This window comes from Eutrema salsugineum, unplaced genomic scaffold, assembly GCF_000478725.1.
Source record: "Eutrema salsugineum unplaced genomic scaffold, Eutsalg1_0 scaffold_1, whole genome shotgun sequence".
Taxonomy (NCBI): Eukaryota; Viridiplantae; Streptophyta; class Magnoliopsida; order Brassicales; family Brassicaceae; genus Eutrema; species Eutrema salsugineum.
The window spans coordinates 4,665,505-4,681,102 of record NW_006256909.1 but is presented as its reverse complement, the minus strand read 5'-3'; the positions used below and the strand labels follow the sequence as shown (position 1 = coordinate 4,681,102).

At 36.8% G+C, this 15,598-nt stretch overlaps 4 protein-coding genes across 8 annotated transcripts; all 4 read left to right on the top strand.

The window, feature by feature from the left end:
• Positions 1–3,007: 3,007 nt before the first annotated feature.
• On the top strand, positions 3,008–4,785 carry LOC18028520. The gene is made up of 3 exons (XM_006412812.2): positions 3,008–3,466; positions 3,554–3,742; positions 4,108–4,785. The coding sequence occupies exons 1-3, from the start codon at positions 3,062–3,064 to the stop codon at positions 4,684–4,686; spliced, it is 1,173 nt and encodes a 390-aa protein (XP_006412875.1). The 5' UTR covers positions 3,008–3,061; the 3' UTR covers positions 4,687–4,785.
• Positions 4,786–5,207: 422 nt separating this feature from the next.
• Positions 5,208–7,431, top strand: LOC18028519 (vacuolar protein sorting-associated protein 32 homolog 2). 3 transcript variants are annotated; one of them, XM_024149932.1, is made up of 8 exons: positions 5,208–5,351; positions 5,528–5,653; positions 5,994–6,093; positions 6,201–6,286; positions 6,368–6,459; positions 6,558–6,672; positions 6,750–6,942; positions 7,173–7,431. In XM_024149932.1, the coding sequence occupies exons 2-7, from the start codon at positions 5,582–5,584 to the stop codon at positions 6,939–6,941; spliced, it is 657 nt and encodes a 218-aa protein (XP_024005700.1). In that variant the 5' UTR covers positions 5,208–5,351; positions 5,528–5,581; the 3' UTR covers position 6,942; positions 7,173–7,431. The 3 variants fall into 3 exon arrangements, with proteins under 3 accessions (XP_024005700.1, XP_006412874.1, XP_006412871.1); XM_006412811.2 differs by having other exon boundaries at positions 5,482–5,653; positions 7,192–7,431; XM_006412808.2 differs by having other exon boundaries at positions 5,482–5,653.
• Positions 7,432–7,660: 229 nt separating this feature from the next.
• On the top strand, positions 7,661–10,015 carry LOC18028518 (meiotic nuclear division protein 1 homolog). 2 transcript variants are annotated; one of them, XM_006412807.2, is made up of 10 exons: positions 7,661–7,780; positions 8,356–8,436; positions 8,567–8,683; positions 8,778–8,816; positions 8,901–9,008; positions 9,093–9,155; positions 9,236–9,287; positions 9,416–9,460; positions 9,545–9,624; positions 9,719–10,015. In XM_006412807.2, exons 1-10 carry the CDS (start codon positions 7,778–7,780, stop codon positions 9,824–9,826), a joined length of 696 nt encoding a protein of 231 aa, XP_006412870.1. In that variant the 5' UTR covers positions 7,661–7,777; the 3' UTR covers positions 9,827–10,015. The 2 variants fall into 2 exon arrangements, with proteins under 2 accessions (XP_006412870.1, XP_024005529.1); XM_024149761.1 differs by lacking the exon at positions 7,661–7,780 and adding an exon at positions 8,088–8,151.
• Positions 10,016–10,188: 173 nt separating this feature from the next.
• Positions 10,189–14,235, top strand: LOC18028517 (probable LRR receptor-like serine/threonine-protein kinase At4g29180). 2 transcript variants are annotated; one of them, XM_024149766.1, is made up of 11 exons: positions 10,189–10,369; positions 10,677–11,711; positions 11,804–11,939; positions 12,031–12,102; positions 12,178–12,249; positions 12,338–12,418; positions 12,524–12,666; positions 12,763–13,013; positions 13,100–13,289; positions 13,383–13,572; positions 13,701–14,235. In XM_024149766.1, exons 1-11 carry the CDS (start codon positions 10,291–10,293, stop codon positions 14,179–14,181), a joined length of 2,730 nt encoding a protein of 909 aa, XP_024005534.1. In that variant the 5' UTR covers positions 10,189–10,290; the 3' UTR covers positions 14,182–14,235. The 2 variants fall into 2 exon arrangements, with proteins under 2 accessions (XP_024005534.1, XP_024005535.1); XM_024149767.1 differs by having other exon boundaries at positions 12,754–13,013.
• The last annotated feature ends 1,363 nt before the right edge of the window (positions 14,236–15,598 follow it).

Sequence of the window (15,598 nt, the reverse complement as noted above, 5' to 3'; positions counted from 1 at the left end):
TTTCAAACTTTGAACGATTAGAAAAAAAATTGTGAAACGGAAATGGAATCCCTAAAGCATATAAAGTTCACGTGCGAAATCAAAGTACTAAATAGTTGATGATATTTATACTTTAAAGAAGTTAATTAAGATATACAGTAGAAATAAATAAAAAAATGACGAACAAGTGTACGGCGACTTGATGAAGATTAGAAGGACCGCAAGGAAAAGAGATTGTCAAATTCAAATGTCGAAGACTTTTTAGTTCCATAAATAGATAAGAGATAAGTGACCTCACTCTAGATTCTCTTCCTCATCTACTTTTTCTATCTCCTCTGGTTAAACTTTTGAAATTGCGTTTTTCTTTTGTTGTTGTGTAATACCCACTTTATAATGGTGGAAAATATTATTGATACGGTTTAAATTTTAACTCACAGAGTGTTCCAGTTTTTAGTTAAGTGAGCCATAATAACCAGAGGCGGACACATGTTAAGACGGATTAGTAATTAGTATAAAATCCCATTTAGATGTATTTTGTAATTAGTATAAAATCCCATTTAGATGTATTTTGTATTATCTATATACTTATAATACAAGAACATTTATATACCTCAAAGCTAAATGATTTCTTAGATTCGACCCTGATAAAAACTATTTAGCATCTTAAAATTTTTATTTGCACTTACATGATTATTTTTTCATTTGTAAATAAAATTGCATCAGATGCATGTGGTCCGAAATCTAGAATCCACAACTGGTATGTTAGAGCATCTGTAACGGTGACTTTTTGAAAGTTTTTTAGATGGGGTTCATGGATTTTTTCCATTTAAAATAATTGAATAAAATCTAATTTCTATAAAACAGGTTCTAATTATAGAATTTTTAGAGACATGTTCATAAGAGGTTTATAGTGACATGTCAGAATTCTATTAGTTAGTATTTTTTCTCTTCCATCTTCTTTTTCTTTTTCTCCCTTTCTCTCTCTTCTCTTCCACTTCTCTCTTCTTTGATCTTCTCTTTCTTTTCAAATTTTTTATCAATTAAAAATTTAAGGTGAACCTCACGAGTTCACCATTGTAGATGCTCTTAAGTCTGCAATTATTAATTAAAAAAAGTTCGAAATTCACTTTTTAGAATCGAGTAACATGAAAGTAACATTGGACTGCTATTTATCAATTCATTTCCTACTTTCTTTTTTGCATAAGAAGGCAATAATAAAACTGATAAGATAATATATATTCCTTTTGTTATAGCCGTTAAATAAAAAAATAAATAAAATGGTTTCTCAACTCTCAAAAAGTTTCGTTTTCAACTTTACAAATTTACAGAGTGTTGGGTAGAGACAAAGGCTGTGAACTAAATTGACATGTTATATGGCTCCAATAAGTTGGAATCTCTGCCTGCACGATCTGTTTTATCTTAAACAGAATTTCTTACTTCGATATTATAACTCCCAAAAAAGAGGATCATAATTTCAGATGAAATATGCAATGATTTGGATTATCATACCTTAACAAAATAAATAAATAACTGTTGCATATACTGGTATGTGTTTTGTAGCATGCAGACGACAATCTAGTTGAAGTATAGCAAAAGTTTTTTCTAAGCATTATATATGATATATCTATCATACAAAGATTATTTTGCTAAGGGTAATATATCTCCGAAACATTTTGGGTCATGTTATTGCGAATAATATCAAACTAAAGCATTATATAAATTTATATCATTATTTGTTTATTCCCTATTTTATAAGGCAGCCAAGAACGTTACGTTCTCGTTTCCACAGTTTTTACAGCGACTGTCCTCTTTTATCAGAACTTTATATAAAAGCTAATAAGTTGGTTTTCCAAGGCATATACATATAGTATATATGTAGAAGACAATAGACAACACAATATGAAAATATGCATCATGAATTTTTATATTGGCCAGAAAATTACTTAGCAAACAATACATATATGTGTCATGTTTCAATGTAGGTGATACAATTTCCCATTGGATCGATTTGCTATCATTTACTCTGTAGTGTACTCCTGTGTTTCTTAGCCAAAAAAAAAAAAACTCTATGCTCCTGTGATGATTCATTTTTTTTTTCTTTTCATTTTACAGAAACCAAAACAAAATGGTGTAATTAAAAGAAGATAACGCAATTAAAAGAAGATAACTGCGTGGGAGTGGCCATATGATTAGTAGCTTCGTAATGCCAAATTTTAACAAATTCTGCAGAAAATAGAAAAACACCTATCCGTAGTAGCTTCTTTTACACACTTCATTTCATTGAAAGTCTCGTGTACTCGTTACTCCTTCTGTTTCATTGATTTTCTAAGTTTTTTTTGTTTTATAATATTTGATTTCCTAAATCTAATTAATACATGTCTCTTCTTTAAATTGAATGAATAATATTAATGCATGTTACTTTACTCTATTAATGCACAATTAGAAAAAAAAAGTAATAATAAAAATAATGAAACCAGTTATAAAAATAACTTAATTAATAAAAATAAACAATAAATAATTGAGCATTTATAACTTTTTTAATCTGTGTGTAAATATTCAAAAAATCAACTATAATAAAACAGAGGAAATATTTTCAAATATTTGTTACTTTTTTTTTTTCATTTTCTTGCGCATTTCTAAATCCTTATTCTTTCTTCTTTTTTTCCTTTTCATCATTTCTTATTTCGTTGACTCCAAACAAATTCAGCTTTTAATTATGTGGCATTACGAATCCATAAATATTGAGTGTAATTCTAAATTCCTAAATTTTGTAGATAAAATGGTCAAATTTAAATGCTATGAGCCTATGACAAATAGAGTACTCCGTATCTAAATACAACGCATTATACAATAAAGACAACAATGGAACCTAAATTACGAATAACCTTTATCACTATACGTTAAAGTATAAAACACTAATTGACTGGACCCTATCTCGCCTGTACCAGTAGTACGCATCCTTCGTTGTATCTTTCATTTTATTTGATATAACAAAAAAAAAAACATTCACAAGTGAAACCAAACTAAAACCACTGCCAAAAAGAATCTCACAAAATTGACCATAGAGTGAAGAGAGACAAAAATGGGCCGAGCTACGAGGTGGTTCAAAGGTTTGTTCGGAATAAAACCCTCTTCATGTTCCGGCTCCGGCGTCATTTCCAACCGCCTTGACCGTTCTGCACTCCCTGCGGCTGGAGTGTCACTATGCGACAGCTACGAGACGATACCTCCTAACATTTCGGAGAAAGAAGCTGCGTGGCTAAGGTCGTTCTACGCGGCCGGGGAGGAAGAGATAGAGCGTAGAGCGCATGCAATTGCAATTGCTGCGGCCACAGCTGCTGCCGCTGACGCAGCGGTTGCGGCGGCTAAAGCTGCGGCTGCGGTTGTAAAGCTCACGGGTCAAGGGAAGAGTGGTCCGCTAAGTGGTGGAAAAAGCCGTGAGAATCGTGCCGCTATGCAGATCCAATGTGCCTTTAGAGGCTACTTGGTACTAACTATTTTTTTTCAATTTAATACATTTCTTAATATTTTAATTATGAAGCAATTGAGCCGTTACATGATGTTAATGTCAAAGGCGAGAAAAGCGTTGAGAGCGTTGAAAGGAGTGGTGAAGATACAAGCTTTAGTTAGAGGTTTTTTGGTACGGAAGCAAGCGGCGGCTACTCTCCGGAGTATGGAGGCACTTGTTAGAGCTCAGGCCACTGTTAAGTTTCAGAGAGCTCTTCGCCGTATCGGAAACGCTGCTCCGGCGAGAAAGTCCACGGTAAACTTACTTTTCCGGTTTGACCGTATGCGAGTTTTATGCATATTAAACTCATCTCACCTCACCTCTGAAATCGGTTAAGAGTTCCATAATTTTTGATATGTTGATGTAATAAATTATGGTTACAAATTTTCATCTTCTTGCATAGAGTGTAAAAAGATTTAATCTATGTTGATGTCTCAAATTACGTTAAAAGATAAACTAGCATTTTTGGGCCAAGATTGAAACTTTTGAAATTTTGTAAAAAAGATGAAAACTTTTCTAACTAATTTTGTAAGTAGATTAAAACTTTTTTCAACTAGTTTGGTTTGTGAAAAGATAGAAACATTTTAACTAGTTTGAAAAAATATTGGAACTTTTTACAGGAAAGATTCTCCGGATCTTTGGAAAACCGAAACAGTGGCGAAGAGACAGCTAAGATAGTGGAGGTAGATACAGGGACCAGACCCGGACCTTATAGAATCCGAGGACCCGTTTTATCCGGTTCGGATTTTTTAGACAACCCGTTTCGACGCACGCTCTCTTCCCCGCTCTCGGGTCGGGTCCCACCGCGTCTGACAATGCCCAAATCCGAATGGGAGGATTGCAGCAGCAAGTTCCCTTCGGCGCAGAGCACGCCTCGTTTCGCCGGAGGGTCACCGTCGAGGAGCGTATGCTGCTCCGGCGGCGGAGTAGAGGCGGATGCGGAGGCTGAGGTGGATGCTCACCGGTTCTGTTTATTGTCGGGAGATTATCATTCGAGCTACATGGCGGATGCGACGTCGTTTAGGGCGAAACTGAGGTCGCAGAGCGCGCCGAGACAGAGGCCGGATATTAATACTGCCTGCGGCGGTTGGAGGAAAAGTATCGGCGGAAATGGTGGTTTGCCGGTGCAGAGACCGTCGTGTTCCGGTGTTCGAGAAGCCGTAGTCGGGAATATCGAAAGGCGTCGGGTTCAGTGGTGATTCTTATCGATATCATATAAATTAGTCTTTCGTCAGGGATATAATATGATTATTGAACGATGTTGAAAGGAAGAAAGGATTATTGAATATTGTTTGATAGTTTCGTACCGGAGTATCATTTTAGTTTTGTAATTTTGACTGACCAAGCTAAACATTGTTTGTTTCTTGTTGGTCTTTGTAGTATTGACATGCGAGTGTGAAAGATTGTGCTACATGCATGCAGATCTTTCTTTACTCCATCTGATTTGTCAATATGAAAACAGATTTTCATTACTTTGGTTCCAAAACGGAAAATTATTATTCGAATTGTTGGTTCCAAAAAAAAAAATGAAGCATTGATATTAAATTTCTAAAATGATTTCAAGCTAAAATATATAAATTCTAGTTGGAACAAAAACATATTGAGATCCGAGTATATATTGCCTACTACGCGCGCAGGAGACAGATTATATAGATAACAACTTAAAACGATACACGTGTCATCACGATTAACTTCAACGCTTGTGGAAAAGAGGAAAGTTGCTTCCTTCGATCTTAATCCATCTCTGTGAACACAAACGCGGAAGAACAAAACCAGAAAGTCCCCTCCGAGATTTCCTTTTTTTTTTGTTTTTCTATATCCTTTTGAAATTCATCTTCTCCATCGCCAATCCAGATTTCTCCAGGTATTTAAATCTTTCTACAGCTTCCATCTGATTCTTTCGAAATCTAAATCTTCATCGTAGTTCAATTGATTTATTGGTTACACATATGGATCGATCTGCTCATAATTAGGGTTAAATTTTTTGTAATTAGCACGGATTTTTAAAGTGAATTTGCAAATCGTGTCGACTGAGTGTAGAAGAGATCGGAGTGGGTTTCTTCATCGCGGGTGATTCAATTAACATCCTCAATCATGATGAATCGGCTATTTGGGAAACCCAAGCAGGAGTCAAATGCTCTCCAGACATTAGACAAGCTTAACGAGGTACATATCACTCGATTTCACTACTCTTCTGTGTCATCTCTGTTCGTATTGAAAATCGCCATAAGAGATCAGTTTGATCTATCTCTGTTAAGACCGTTGATGAAAATATTACTTTGCATCCATTTCTTCGTTTGTGTGTAGTAGAGATTATAGTTGATACTCAAATGATTGATATGGAGACTAAAGCAGGAAAAATTTCGACTTTAAAATTGAATTGGGGATTTCTGGTGTACAATGGATATGACATTTTTGCTTTTACCATATCCAAGTTTTGTTCATGTTCCTTCAATGTCTACTTTCCCATGGTTGTTGCTCACTGTAACGTTTGTTAACGGGACAGACTCTTGAGATGCTAGAGAAAAAGGAGAAAGTACTCCTGAAGAAGGCTGGACAAGAGGTTGAGAAGGCAAAAGAATACACCCGTGCAAAGAACAAACGCGGTACAATCAAATTGTTTTTGTCACTATTGTGTTTTTTTATATTCAATCTAAGATTGTAGTGCGTTGTTATTATTACTGGAGTACTTAGCTTTGTTGATTTTGTGCAGCGGCTATACAGTGTTTGAAAAGGAAGAGGTTATATGAGCAACAAGTTGAACAGCTTGGGAATTTCCAGCTGCGTATACATGATCAAGTGAGTTTTCTCTCATTTTAATTAGTACCCTTTAGCAGTGATCGATGAATTTATCGGGATTGTGTATCTCTTTCCAAACAGATGATTATGTTAGAAGGCGCAAAAGCAACAACCGAAACTGTAGATGCATTGAGGAGTGGAGCTTCTGCAATGAAAGCAATGCAGAAAGCAACGTAAGTGCTTACCACTTTTTCTCCATATTTACCCTTTACTACATTTTCTTGCTATCGGTCCCGTGGAATCGTTAACTCGAAGACACTCTGTTTTGCAGAAATATCGATGATGTGGACAAGACCATGGACGAGATCAATGAGCAGACCGAGAACATGAAACAAATCCAAGAAGCATTGTCGACTCCAATCGGAGCGGCGGCTGACTTCGATGAGGTAATTTTCTTGCACCCTCACATGATCATTTTTGTTCAGCTAATTGATCTTTGTCTAAGAAACTTCTCTGTTGATAGGATGAGCTTGAAGCAGAGCTTGAGGAACTAGAAGGTGCAGAGCTTGAAGAGCAACTTCTTCAGCCGACAACAACCGCTCCATTGCCTACAGTTCCGATGCCTGCAGGGCGTCAACAAGCCCGTCCCGCTGCTCAGAAGCGGACCGCTGAGGAAGAAGAACTCGCTGCTTTACAGGCTGAGATGGCCCTCTAAGGTCACTTCCACTTCTCTTATCTATAAGCAAAACACATTTGTTTTTAAACACAAGTTTTTCCTTTTACATTTGCCTTTATATGTGGGAAACAAAAATTCACATGTAAGTGGAAACGAAAATTCACGTTTTTTTTTATTATAAAACATTTTCTACTGTACAAATTGCAAACGTAAACGTCAAATGTGAGGTTCTTTCAATTTGGATTTCTAACTAATTACTCTCGCAAACAGCTTGGTTTTTTAACCGCAGGTTATTTCACGTCCCTGAGCAGATATGTATGCATTGATAAACAAGAACAGACGATGTATATAAGGATCCAAGTCAAATTAATTCGGAGCGAATCTTTAAATAATCCTCGTTGTGGATGTTATCAACATTTGAGTGTTGTTTTTATATTTTGTATCTTTTGTGACACTTTTCTTTTGGTAATCTGCTGGGTTACCACTTAGTACTTCAATTACTACTCCTTTCATCACTCTTTTTCAATTACTGCTCGTACTTTCGTCACTTTCTCGCCTTATAAGCCAACTATGTACGGTCAACCATGAGTTGACTTTTGTGCTCTAAAAATCATGCCGTTTGGAAATCTTAAAACTGAACTCCGTAACGTTCTTTAGTTTAATCCAAATTCTGATTTTACAATGGAATAATAAAACGAAAAAAAGAAAATTATTATTTAGCGAGGGATAAAACCCCGCCCAAGTTTCCGAGCTTCTTCAACAATTTTCATTTCGAATTTTATAGAGGGAGGAGAGAGAGAGAGAGCAGAGGAGTGAAAAGGTGTAGGAGAGATTGACATCCTTTGGATTACATCATCAGGAACAACGGATTCACCATGGTAATTTACGCTGGACGATCTTTCTCTTCTCTACTTCTGATTATGATTCGCTTTTTAATCTCTGTGATTTGTGAGTTTTGTTTTGCTGAGAAGATAGTGATTCTACGCGATTCTGTGAAACCATAATCACTATGCAACGAGCTTAGCTTGCTTGTGTTTCTTTCGGCTCGGGAGAGCTTTGTTTATGTTCGATTCGACCTATTTGTTTGATATGTTTGCAATCCCGATGTGATTTCCTATTGTTCTTCGCGAAACCTGATTTCAAATTCTGTCCTAGTGTGGATCGATATCACTGTTTCTTCTGTGGCTGGTGAAAATATCTGTCTGAGGAAATTCCGCAAACACTTGGGCTGCACGAGGCGAATCGATAGGTGTCTCCGATTTGCATTATCTGTAAATATTTTCGCACTCTACACTGCAAATCAGTGTAGTCGCTGAATTGATTTACTTTTTGGATTTTGTTGTTCCATCATTTGCTGGATATCGTCATTCAAACTCCGAAGCTTTTTTAAATTTTTTAAAACTAATTTATCGTTTCAACTGAATCGCTGCGTTCTGTCTTTGTTAAAACTCAGTCGAAGAAACGGGGACTTTCGTTAGAGGAGAAGCGGGAGAAGATGCTTCAGATATTTTACGAGTCTCAAGACTTCTTCCTGGTGAGCACTTTTGTACTAATTGTTAATTTTGAACGCCTTTAAACTAGCTTTACCTACCAAAATTCACCGTCGTCAAGTTGTTTGGGATAACGATCACTTATGTGTCTCTTGTTTTGTGAACATATTTCAGCTAAAGGAGCTCGAGAAGATGGGGCCTAAAAGGGGTGTAATTAGTCAGTCTGTGAAAGATGTTATCCAGAGTTTAGTTGATGATGATCTCGTCGCAAAAGACAAGATTGGGATTTCTGTGAGTGGCTACTGTTCCCAAATTCATTTGTTGCCATGCAGTCCTCGTTGCTATTATATATCTCTTGACAGTGTTCATTATTATATAAATGCAGATCTACTTTTGGAGCCTTCCCAGCTGTGCTGGCAATCAAGTGAGCCACCGTTCTCATCTTCATCTAAGTATAATGATATTATTTGATTTCAGTATCTAATGCTTAACTATTTTGAATGAACAGCTTAGGAGTATTCGCCAGAAACTTGAATCTGATCTTCAGGGTTGTAATAAAAAGCTAGCAGAACTTATTGATCAGTGTGATGCTCTAAAGAAGGGAAGGGAAGAAACAGTAAGTATTTATTTAAGTACTGCAGAATAAATGGTTTAATAAGCATACATGCTCTTTTCATCAGAATTGCTGTTCTGGCTGCAGGAGGAAAGAACAGAGGCTTTGGCGCAACTTAAAGAAATTGAAAAGAAGCACAAAGAGCTGAAGGTCAGATAACATTGGCGATCTGTTTGTATAGAGGTATTCATACGTTTAGCAAGTCGGTAATGGTTTTTGTTCTTATGCAGGATGAGATGGTACAATTTGCTGACAACGATCCAGCTACCTTAGAGGCAATGAGTTAAGATCTGCATAACGTGTTACTTTTGTTTTCTGTTAACTTTCCTCTATCTTCGTGGAGCAGAAATAAGAACAAATCTTTTGTTGTACTAGCTGTATCAATGTGTTGTTCCTTGTAATTTGGACAGGGACTGCAATTGAAGTTGCTCACCAATCGGCTAACAGATGGACAGGTTTTTCATTTTGAAAACTTGGACATACGTTTTCAGTTTAAAATGTTCATAATTTTGGCCTAAAATTCTTTCAAACTTTCTCAGATAACATCTTCACATTGCGACAGTGGTGTTCAAACAACTTCCCCCAGGCCAAGGAACAGCTCGAACATCTTTACACAGAGGTATCTTCCAGATCTGTTCACCTATAATGCTATCAATTCCAGATTTCACATTTTTTACATGAAAGAGAGTCTTAATCAGATGTGGAATTTTCAGGTGGGTATCACTGAAGACTTTGATTACATAGAGCTATCTTCATTCCCGTTGAGCTCATCCCATGATCCCGATACTTCAAAGCAGCTGCTAGTAGAAGATGAAGCTTAGTTCCAATACTTTCCAGCATAGCTTAAATCCTATCCTTTAAGTTTCTCGTTCTTTATCAGTAGTCCTTAAGGTTGCAATGGTCTGTCATTCAAAACTCGTTCACCACAGTTTTGTGGTTAACTAAGATTCTCACTGCCTCTGATTTTTCGGTGTATATTTCGGCTAATATCCAATGTTGGCTTTGTCATGCTTCTTTTGTTATAAGATTTTAGAGTTATATATCTGGTTTCAACTATTGACCCACAGGCAATTTGTTGACAGCTGTATTACAATATTAAATTATTTCCTGGCCGCTTTTTTAATTTCAGTCGTGAGCAGCACTTATATTACACAGAAAAAGGAAATAGGGCGTAGACTTTGTACTTTCGTGTATTTTTGTGTTTCTGTGTTATCTTAATCGCAGGTTGTCTGTTTTTTTTCCGACGATGACGATGAACTGAGAGCTTCACAAAAGGAGAAAGAAGATGGGAGCTCACTCTGTTTTTCTCATCCTTGTTTGCGTCATTGGCACTGCCATTGTGGTTCATGGCCAAGGCCAAGCAGGTCCGTGAGACTTATTCTTAGTTATTTTCCTCATTTTGTGTCCATTTTGACTGGAAAATGCTTTGGACAAGGGATTTTTGAAGTTGTGATATTATTTTTACGATGGCACAAAATGAAGTTTCTTATGATCATAGAATGAGTTGCATTTAAATAGGGTCCACGGCTGTTTCAAAGATTTAAATATTCTAGGTTCTAAAATTTGAGAAGTTTGGTAGATATTGTTAAACTTGTCTTGAAATCTTGATCAGACATTTCTCAAAAGTTTGTTGAATGAATTGACGTCTTTTACATTCTTCTCTTGATTCAGGCTTCATCAGCATAGATTGTGGGTCACCACCTAATATAAACTATGTAGACACTGATACTGGTATCAGTTACACATGGGATGCACCGTTCATAAAAAGTGGAGTAAATGTGAACGTCTCTGAAGAATATGGTTACCCGAAAAACCCGGTTTTGCCATTCCCGCTTGCTGATGTCAGATCTTTCCCTCAAGGAAACAGGAACTGTTACTCCTTAACCCCTTCGGATGGTAAAGGGAATCTTTATCTCATCAGAGCTTCGTTTATGTATGGAAACTACGACGGTGACAACGCTTTGCCTGAGTTTGATCTCTATGTAGACGTGAATTTCTGGACCTCAGTGACATTCAGAAATGCTTCTGAGAACGTCATCAAGGAGATCCTAAGCTTTGCAGAGTCAGAGACAGTATACGTTTGCCTTGTCAACAAAGGTAAAGGAACTCCTTTTATTTCAGCCTTGGAGCTCAGGCCAATGAACAGCTCAATCTATGGCACTGAATTTGGAAGAAATGTCTCTTTGGTTCTCTATCAAAGATTGGACACAGGATATTTGAACGGAACAGGACGGTACCAGAAGGATGTATATGATCGTATTTGGTCTCCGTACTCTCCAGCCTCTTGGAAGTCAACCATGACAAATGGGTATATCGATATTTTTCAGAGCGGTTACAAGCCACCAGATGAAGTTATAAAGACAGCTGCTTCGCCTAAAAGCGATGACGAACCATTGGAACTGTCGTGGACATCAGATGATCCAAATGCTCGGTTCTATGCATACCTTTACTTTGCAGAACTCGAAAATCTCAAGAGGAATGAGAGCAGAAAAATCAGGATATTCTGGAACGGGTCGCCTGTTTCAGGAGCTTTCAACCCCTCTTCCGAGTATTCAATGACAGTGTCTAATTCGCGAGCTTTCACCGGTAAAGATCACTGGATTTCCGTCCAGAAGACCTCAGATTCAACACTTCCACCAATACTTAATGCCATCGAGATTTTCTCAGCACAATCTCTGGATGAATTTTCCACCACAACTGAAGATGGTGTGTTCATCTATACTTTGTTAGTCAGCTACCTGTGTTCAGTAAGATTTCCACAGAGACTGACATTTTTCCATTTTCTCTTGTTACTACAGTTCGCGCCATAGAAAGCATAAAATCAACGTATAAACTGCAAAAGGTTTGGAGTGGTGATCCTTGTTCCCCAAGTTTATTCCCTTGGGAAGGTATTAGATGCAGCTACAACAATTCTAGTCATCAAATCAAGTCCCTGTAAGACATTCATTTCAGCCAAACAAAAAAAACTTCATTTTTTGATCTCCCTCAGCAAAAGTTTTGCTGATGAGTTTGTTTCTGCGTGAAGGAATCTTAGCTCAAGCGGATTGCATGGACCAATAGCCTTCTCATTTAGAAATCTCTCCAACCTTGAGTCACTGTAAGTATACAAGCCTGCCATACATACACTACTGTATAAACAATAGACTAAAAGAGGTTGGCATTATTTTCCCAGGGATTTGTCAAACAACAGCCTGAAAGGATTTGTGCCGGACTTTTTGGCTGATCTAAAACTTTTGAAGTACCTGTGAGTTGAGCACATAAAAACTTCGTTTGAGTCTATATTCACAGTTTGACAGACGGATTAAATCATGTTTTTGTTATTTGTGTTGCAGGAATTTGAAAGGAAATAATTTCACTGGGTATATCCCAAGATCTCTTAGAAAAAGATCAGTGGATGATGGATTAGTACTCAGGTACATCTTCTAGTCAAAGTCACTGCACCATAGTCATCTTTTGCAGATAATCCGAGTCTCTGATACCATTTTTTCTAAAGCTTGTTGATTTCTCTCTGTTTCCAGTGTGGATGAACAAAACATTTGTCACTCACGTTCATGTCGGGACAGGAGCAGAATCCTAGTGCCAATAGTTGTATCCACATTAGTGGTCGTTCTTATTGCCGCCTTGGTTGTCATATGCATCTTGCGAAGGGAAAGAAAAATAAGTAAGACGCACAGTCATTTACTCCGATTCAGGATTAGTAAAAGTCAGTTATATTTTGCTGAGAGAAAACGAGTGTTTAATTTCCTAGTGTATTCAGGAGCCTATTCAGGACCACTCCTGCCTTCAGGGAAGAGAAGGTTCACGTATAGTGAAGTCTCTAGCATTACAAACAACTTCAATAAAGTGATCGGTAAAGGAGGGTTTGGTATTGTGTACCTCGGTTCCCTCGAAGATGGGACTGAAATTGCTGTAAAGATGATAAACGATTCTTCATTTGGAAAATCTAAAGGATCATCATCATCATCATCATCATCATCATCCCGTGTTTCCAAAGAATTCCAAGTCGAGGTAATCTAAAATAACACCACTGAACATTATCAGATATTGTAGACAATGTTGTTTTATGGTTGCTGAAGTGTGAAAATGTTTTGCAGGCGGAGCTTCTTTTGACAGTTCATCACAGGAACTTAGCCTCCTTTGTTGGGTACTGTGATGATGGTCGCAGTATGGCTCTCATCTACGAGTACATGGCCAATGGTAACTTGCAGGATTATCTATCAAGTGAGAACGCAGAGGATCTTAGCTGGGAAAAGAGACTCCATATAGCCATAGACTCTGCACAAGGTTGGTCCCTGCATATAGCTAAACCGAGATATCAAACCCGGTATTGTCTTGTTTAGGCGTGAAACCCGTTTTTTAATTTGTTTTCCTCGGCAGGGTTGGAGTATCTGCACCATGGATGCAGGCCACCAATAGTACACAGAGACGTTAAAACAGCAAACATCCTATTAAATGATAACTTGGAAGCCAAGATTGCTGATTTCGGTCTTTCTAAGGTCTTCCCTGAGGACGATCTCAGCCACGTCGTGACTGCAGTCATGGGCACTCCCGGCTACGTCGATCCTGAGTACGTTTCCTTTTACACATGCCCCTGTTCAACTGATAGATCTGTTCGGTTATTTTCGGTTTGCGTAGATAAATGAACCGTTCAAGACAAAGTGTTAACGATTTTACAAATTTGGCGCCACATGACAGGTACTACAACACGTTTAAGCTAAACGAGAAGAGCGATGTGTACAGTTTCGGGATCGTTCTCTTAGAACTTATAACCGGTCGGAGATCAATAATGAAAACCGACGACGGAGACAAAATGAACGTTGTCCACTTCGTCGAGCCTTTCATCGATTTCGGAGACATAGATGGTGTCGTCGACGCACGGCTTCGCGGCGACTTCTCCTCAAACTCAGCTTGGAAGTTCGTAGAGGTCGCAATGTCTTGCGTTAGAGACAGAGGAACTAACAGACCAACAATGAACCAGATCGTGTCTGATTTAAAACAGTGCTTAGCCGCTGAGCTGGGTCGTGAGCCACGGAGCCATCATGAGAAGGAAGTAGTGAAAGAGAAGAACACGAAGTCGCAGATTCGGAATTATAGTAGCGATGAATATATTAGCTCGACGGGATCGGTTTCGATTACTTTTGGAGATTACAACACGTTTGGCCCAACGGCAAGGTAGTGAGAATTAAATCAAGGTTTGATTGATATCTTTAAATTATTTTCTGTGTTTGTTTTTGAGGTGTTCTATAATTTGATTGAGTTAAGATTTAAATTTTCCTTTTTTTTTGGTTTAAAGATTCATTCGATTTTTTTTTTGTTTTCTTTTTGAGAAAATTTCTAACCGCGAAAAGATTAAATGTAAGAAAAAAATTGGTATATGTTTTTTTAATGAAATGAATTTGCTTGTTACTTGCTAGGCGTGTTTAATTCCCATCACACAACTGAAAGTCTGAAATTTTCGATATGAAAGCAATCTATGCATAATAATTAAACCGGAATTGGATAAACTTAGATTAATTTGTAATTTGTTTCTGTTGTTCTCTATATCAATACATCTACAGTTCATTTTATTTAACAGATAGAAAACTTGTTCATTTTTTTGACAAAATATCATCATTTTTCATTTGATGGTGGTGGTGTATAATTATAAACTGTCTTGGTATGAGCTCTAGTGAAGTTTAGAACGACAATAAGGTTGAAGGAATTCGGTTAGGACTTGGATTTTGTGATTACAAATTTATGAGACTAACGAGAATTAAGGCGACAATACATTTTTTACATGGAACATTCTGAGAGTTTCTAAGACCAGGTCCATTGAAATTTCTTAAGGATTTTATGATTAGATTTTTTAGGGTTTAAAATTAAATAAATAAAGCCTAAATTCTATGAATCGATTCTTACAGAAGGATTTTTAGGATCGATTTTTACAAAATTTTTAGAACAGCTGTCACGTGTTCATTAGTTTTGGCTAAAAGAAAACATTGAAACAGCGTCTCTCTCCAAATGGCTTTTTACTTTTTACTGGTCATCTTCTTCATCTACGCTCTTTCTTTAAAAGACCTTTAATGAAGGAGTAAAATATTAGAAAATCTTAACTATTCAATAAAAAAAACATAATAATTAAAAATTGCTAAAAACTCTAAGAAAGAGTTTTTTGATGGACATGCTCTAAAAACTTGTAAATTTTTTTAAAAAAATCTTGTCAAAACTTATAAAGGTTTACTAAAATTTTGTTATAATACTAGAAACATGTTTACAGGCAAAGAGTTCATGTGGCTTAAAAGATGTTTGAAAGTAAGAATATACAACAAACAATAATTTCTAACGTTTCTAAAGTTTCAGAACAGTTGTGATAATATTTGATAACATCAACCGAAAAACATGAATGTCCCCTTATATTTTTGGCGTTTCAATTAACAATATTAACCCAAATAAGTTTCTGTCAATTACTCATAGTCTAAAATTGTGCTTAGACAAATAAGTTTCTCTAAATTTCTGCCAACCCAAGAATAGGATTATTAACATTTTTAAAGTGCTATGTTATTTCAGTAGATTGAATTTTCAGAATGTGTTACATAGGTCATTCTCATGCCCCT

Coding starts and splice junctions, on each gene's coding strand:
- LOC18028520 (XM_006412812.2), top strand. CDS start 3,062: ATGGGCCGAGCTACGAGGTGGTTCAAAGGTTTGTTCGGAATAAAACCC. Junction 3,467..3,553: donor GTGCCTTTAGAGGCTACTTG/GTACTAACTATT, acceptor TTAATGTCAAAG/GCGAGAAAAGCGTTGAGAGC. Junction 3,743..4,107: donor CTCCGGCGAGAAAGTCCACG/GTAAACTTACTT, acceptor AACTTTTTACAG/GAAAGATTCTCCGGATCTTT.
- LOC18028519 (XM_024149932.1), top strand. CDS start 5,582: ATGATGAATCGGCTATTTGGGAAACCCAAGCAGGAGTCAAATGCTCTC. Junction 5,654..5,993: donor CATTAGACAAGCTTAACGAG/GTACATATCACT, acceptor TTAACGGGACAG/ACTCTTGAGATGCTAGAGAA. Junction 6,287..6,367: donor AGCTGCGTATACATGATCAA/GTGAGTTTTCTC, acceptor CTTTCCAAACAG/ATGATTATGTTAGAAGGCGC.
- LOC18028518 (XM_006412807.2), top strand. Junction 8,437..8,566: donor AGTCTCAAGACTTCTTCCTG/GTGAGCACTTTT, acceptor AACATATTTCAG/CTAAAGGAGCTCGAGAAGAT. Junction 8,817..8,900: donor CCAGCTGTGCTGGCAATCAA/GTGAGCCACCGT, acceptor TTGAATGAACAG/CTTAGGAGTATTCGCCAGAA.
- LOC18028517 (XM_024149767.1), top strand. CDS start 10,291: ATGGGAGCTCACTCTGTTTTTCTCATCCTTGTTTGCGTCATTGGCACT. Junction 11,712..11,803: donor TTCCACCACAACTGAAGATG/GTGTGTTCATCT, acceptor TTGTTACTACAG/TTCGCGCCATAGAAAGCATA. Junction 12,419..12,523: donor GATGATGGATTAGTACTCAG/GTACATCTTCTA, acceptor CTCTGTTTCCAG/TGTGGATGAACAAAACATTT.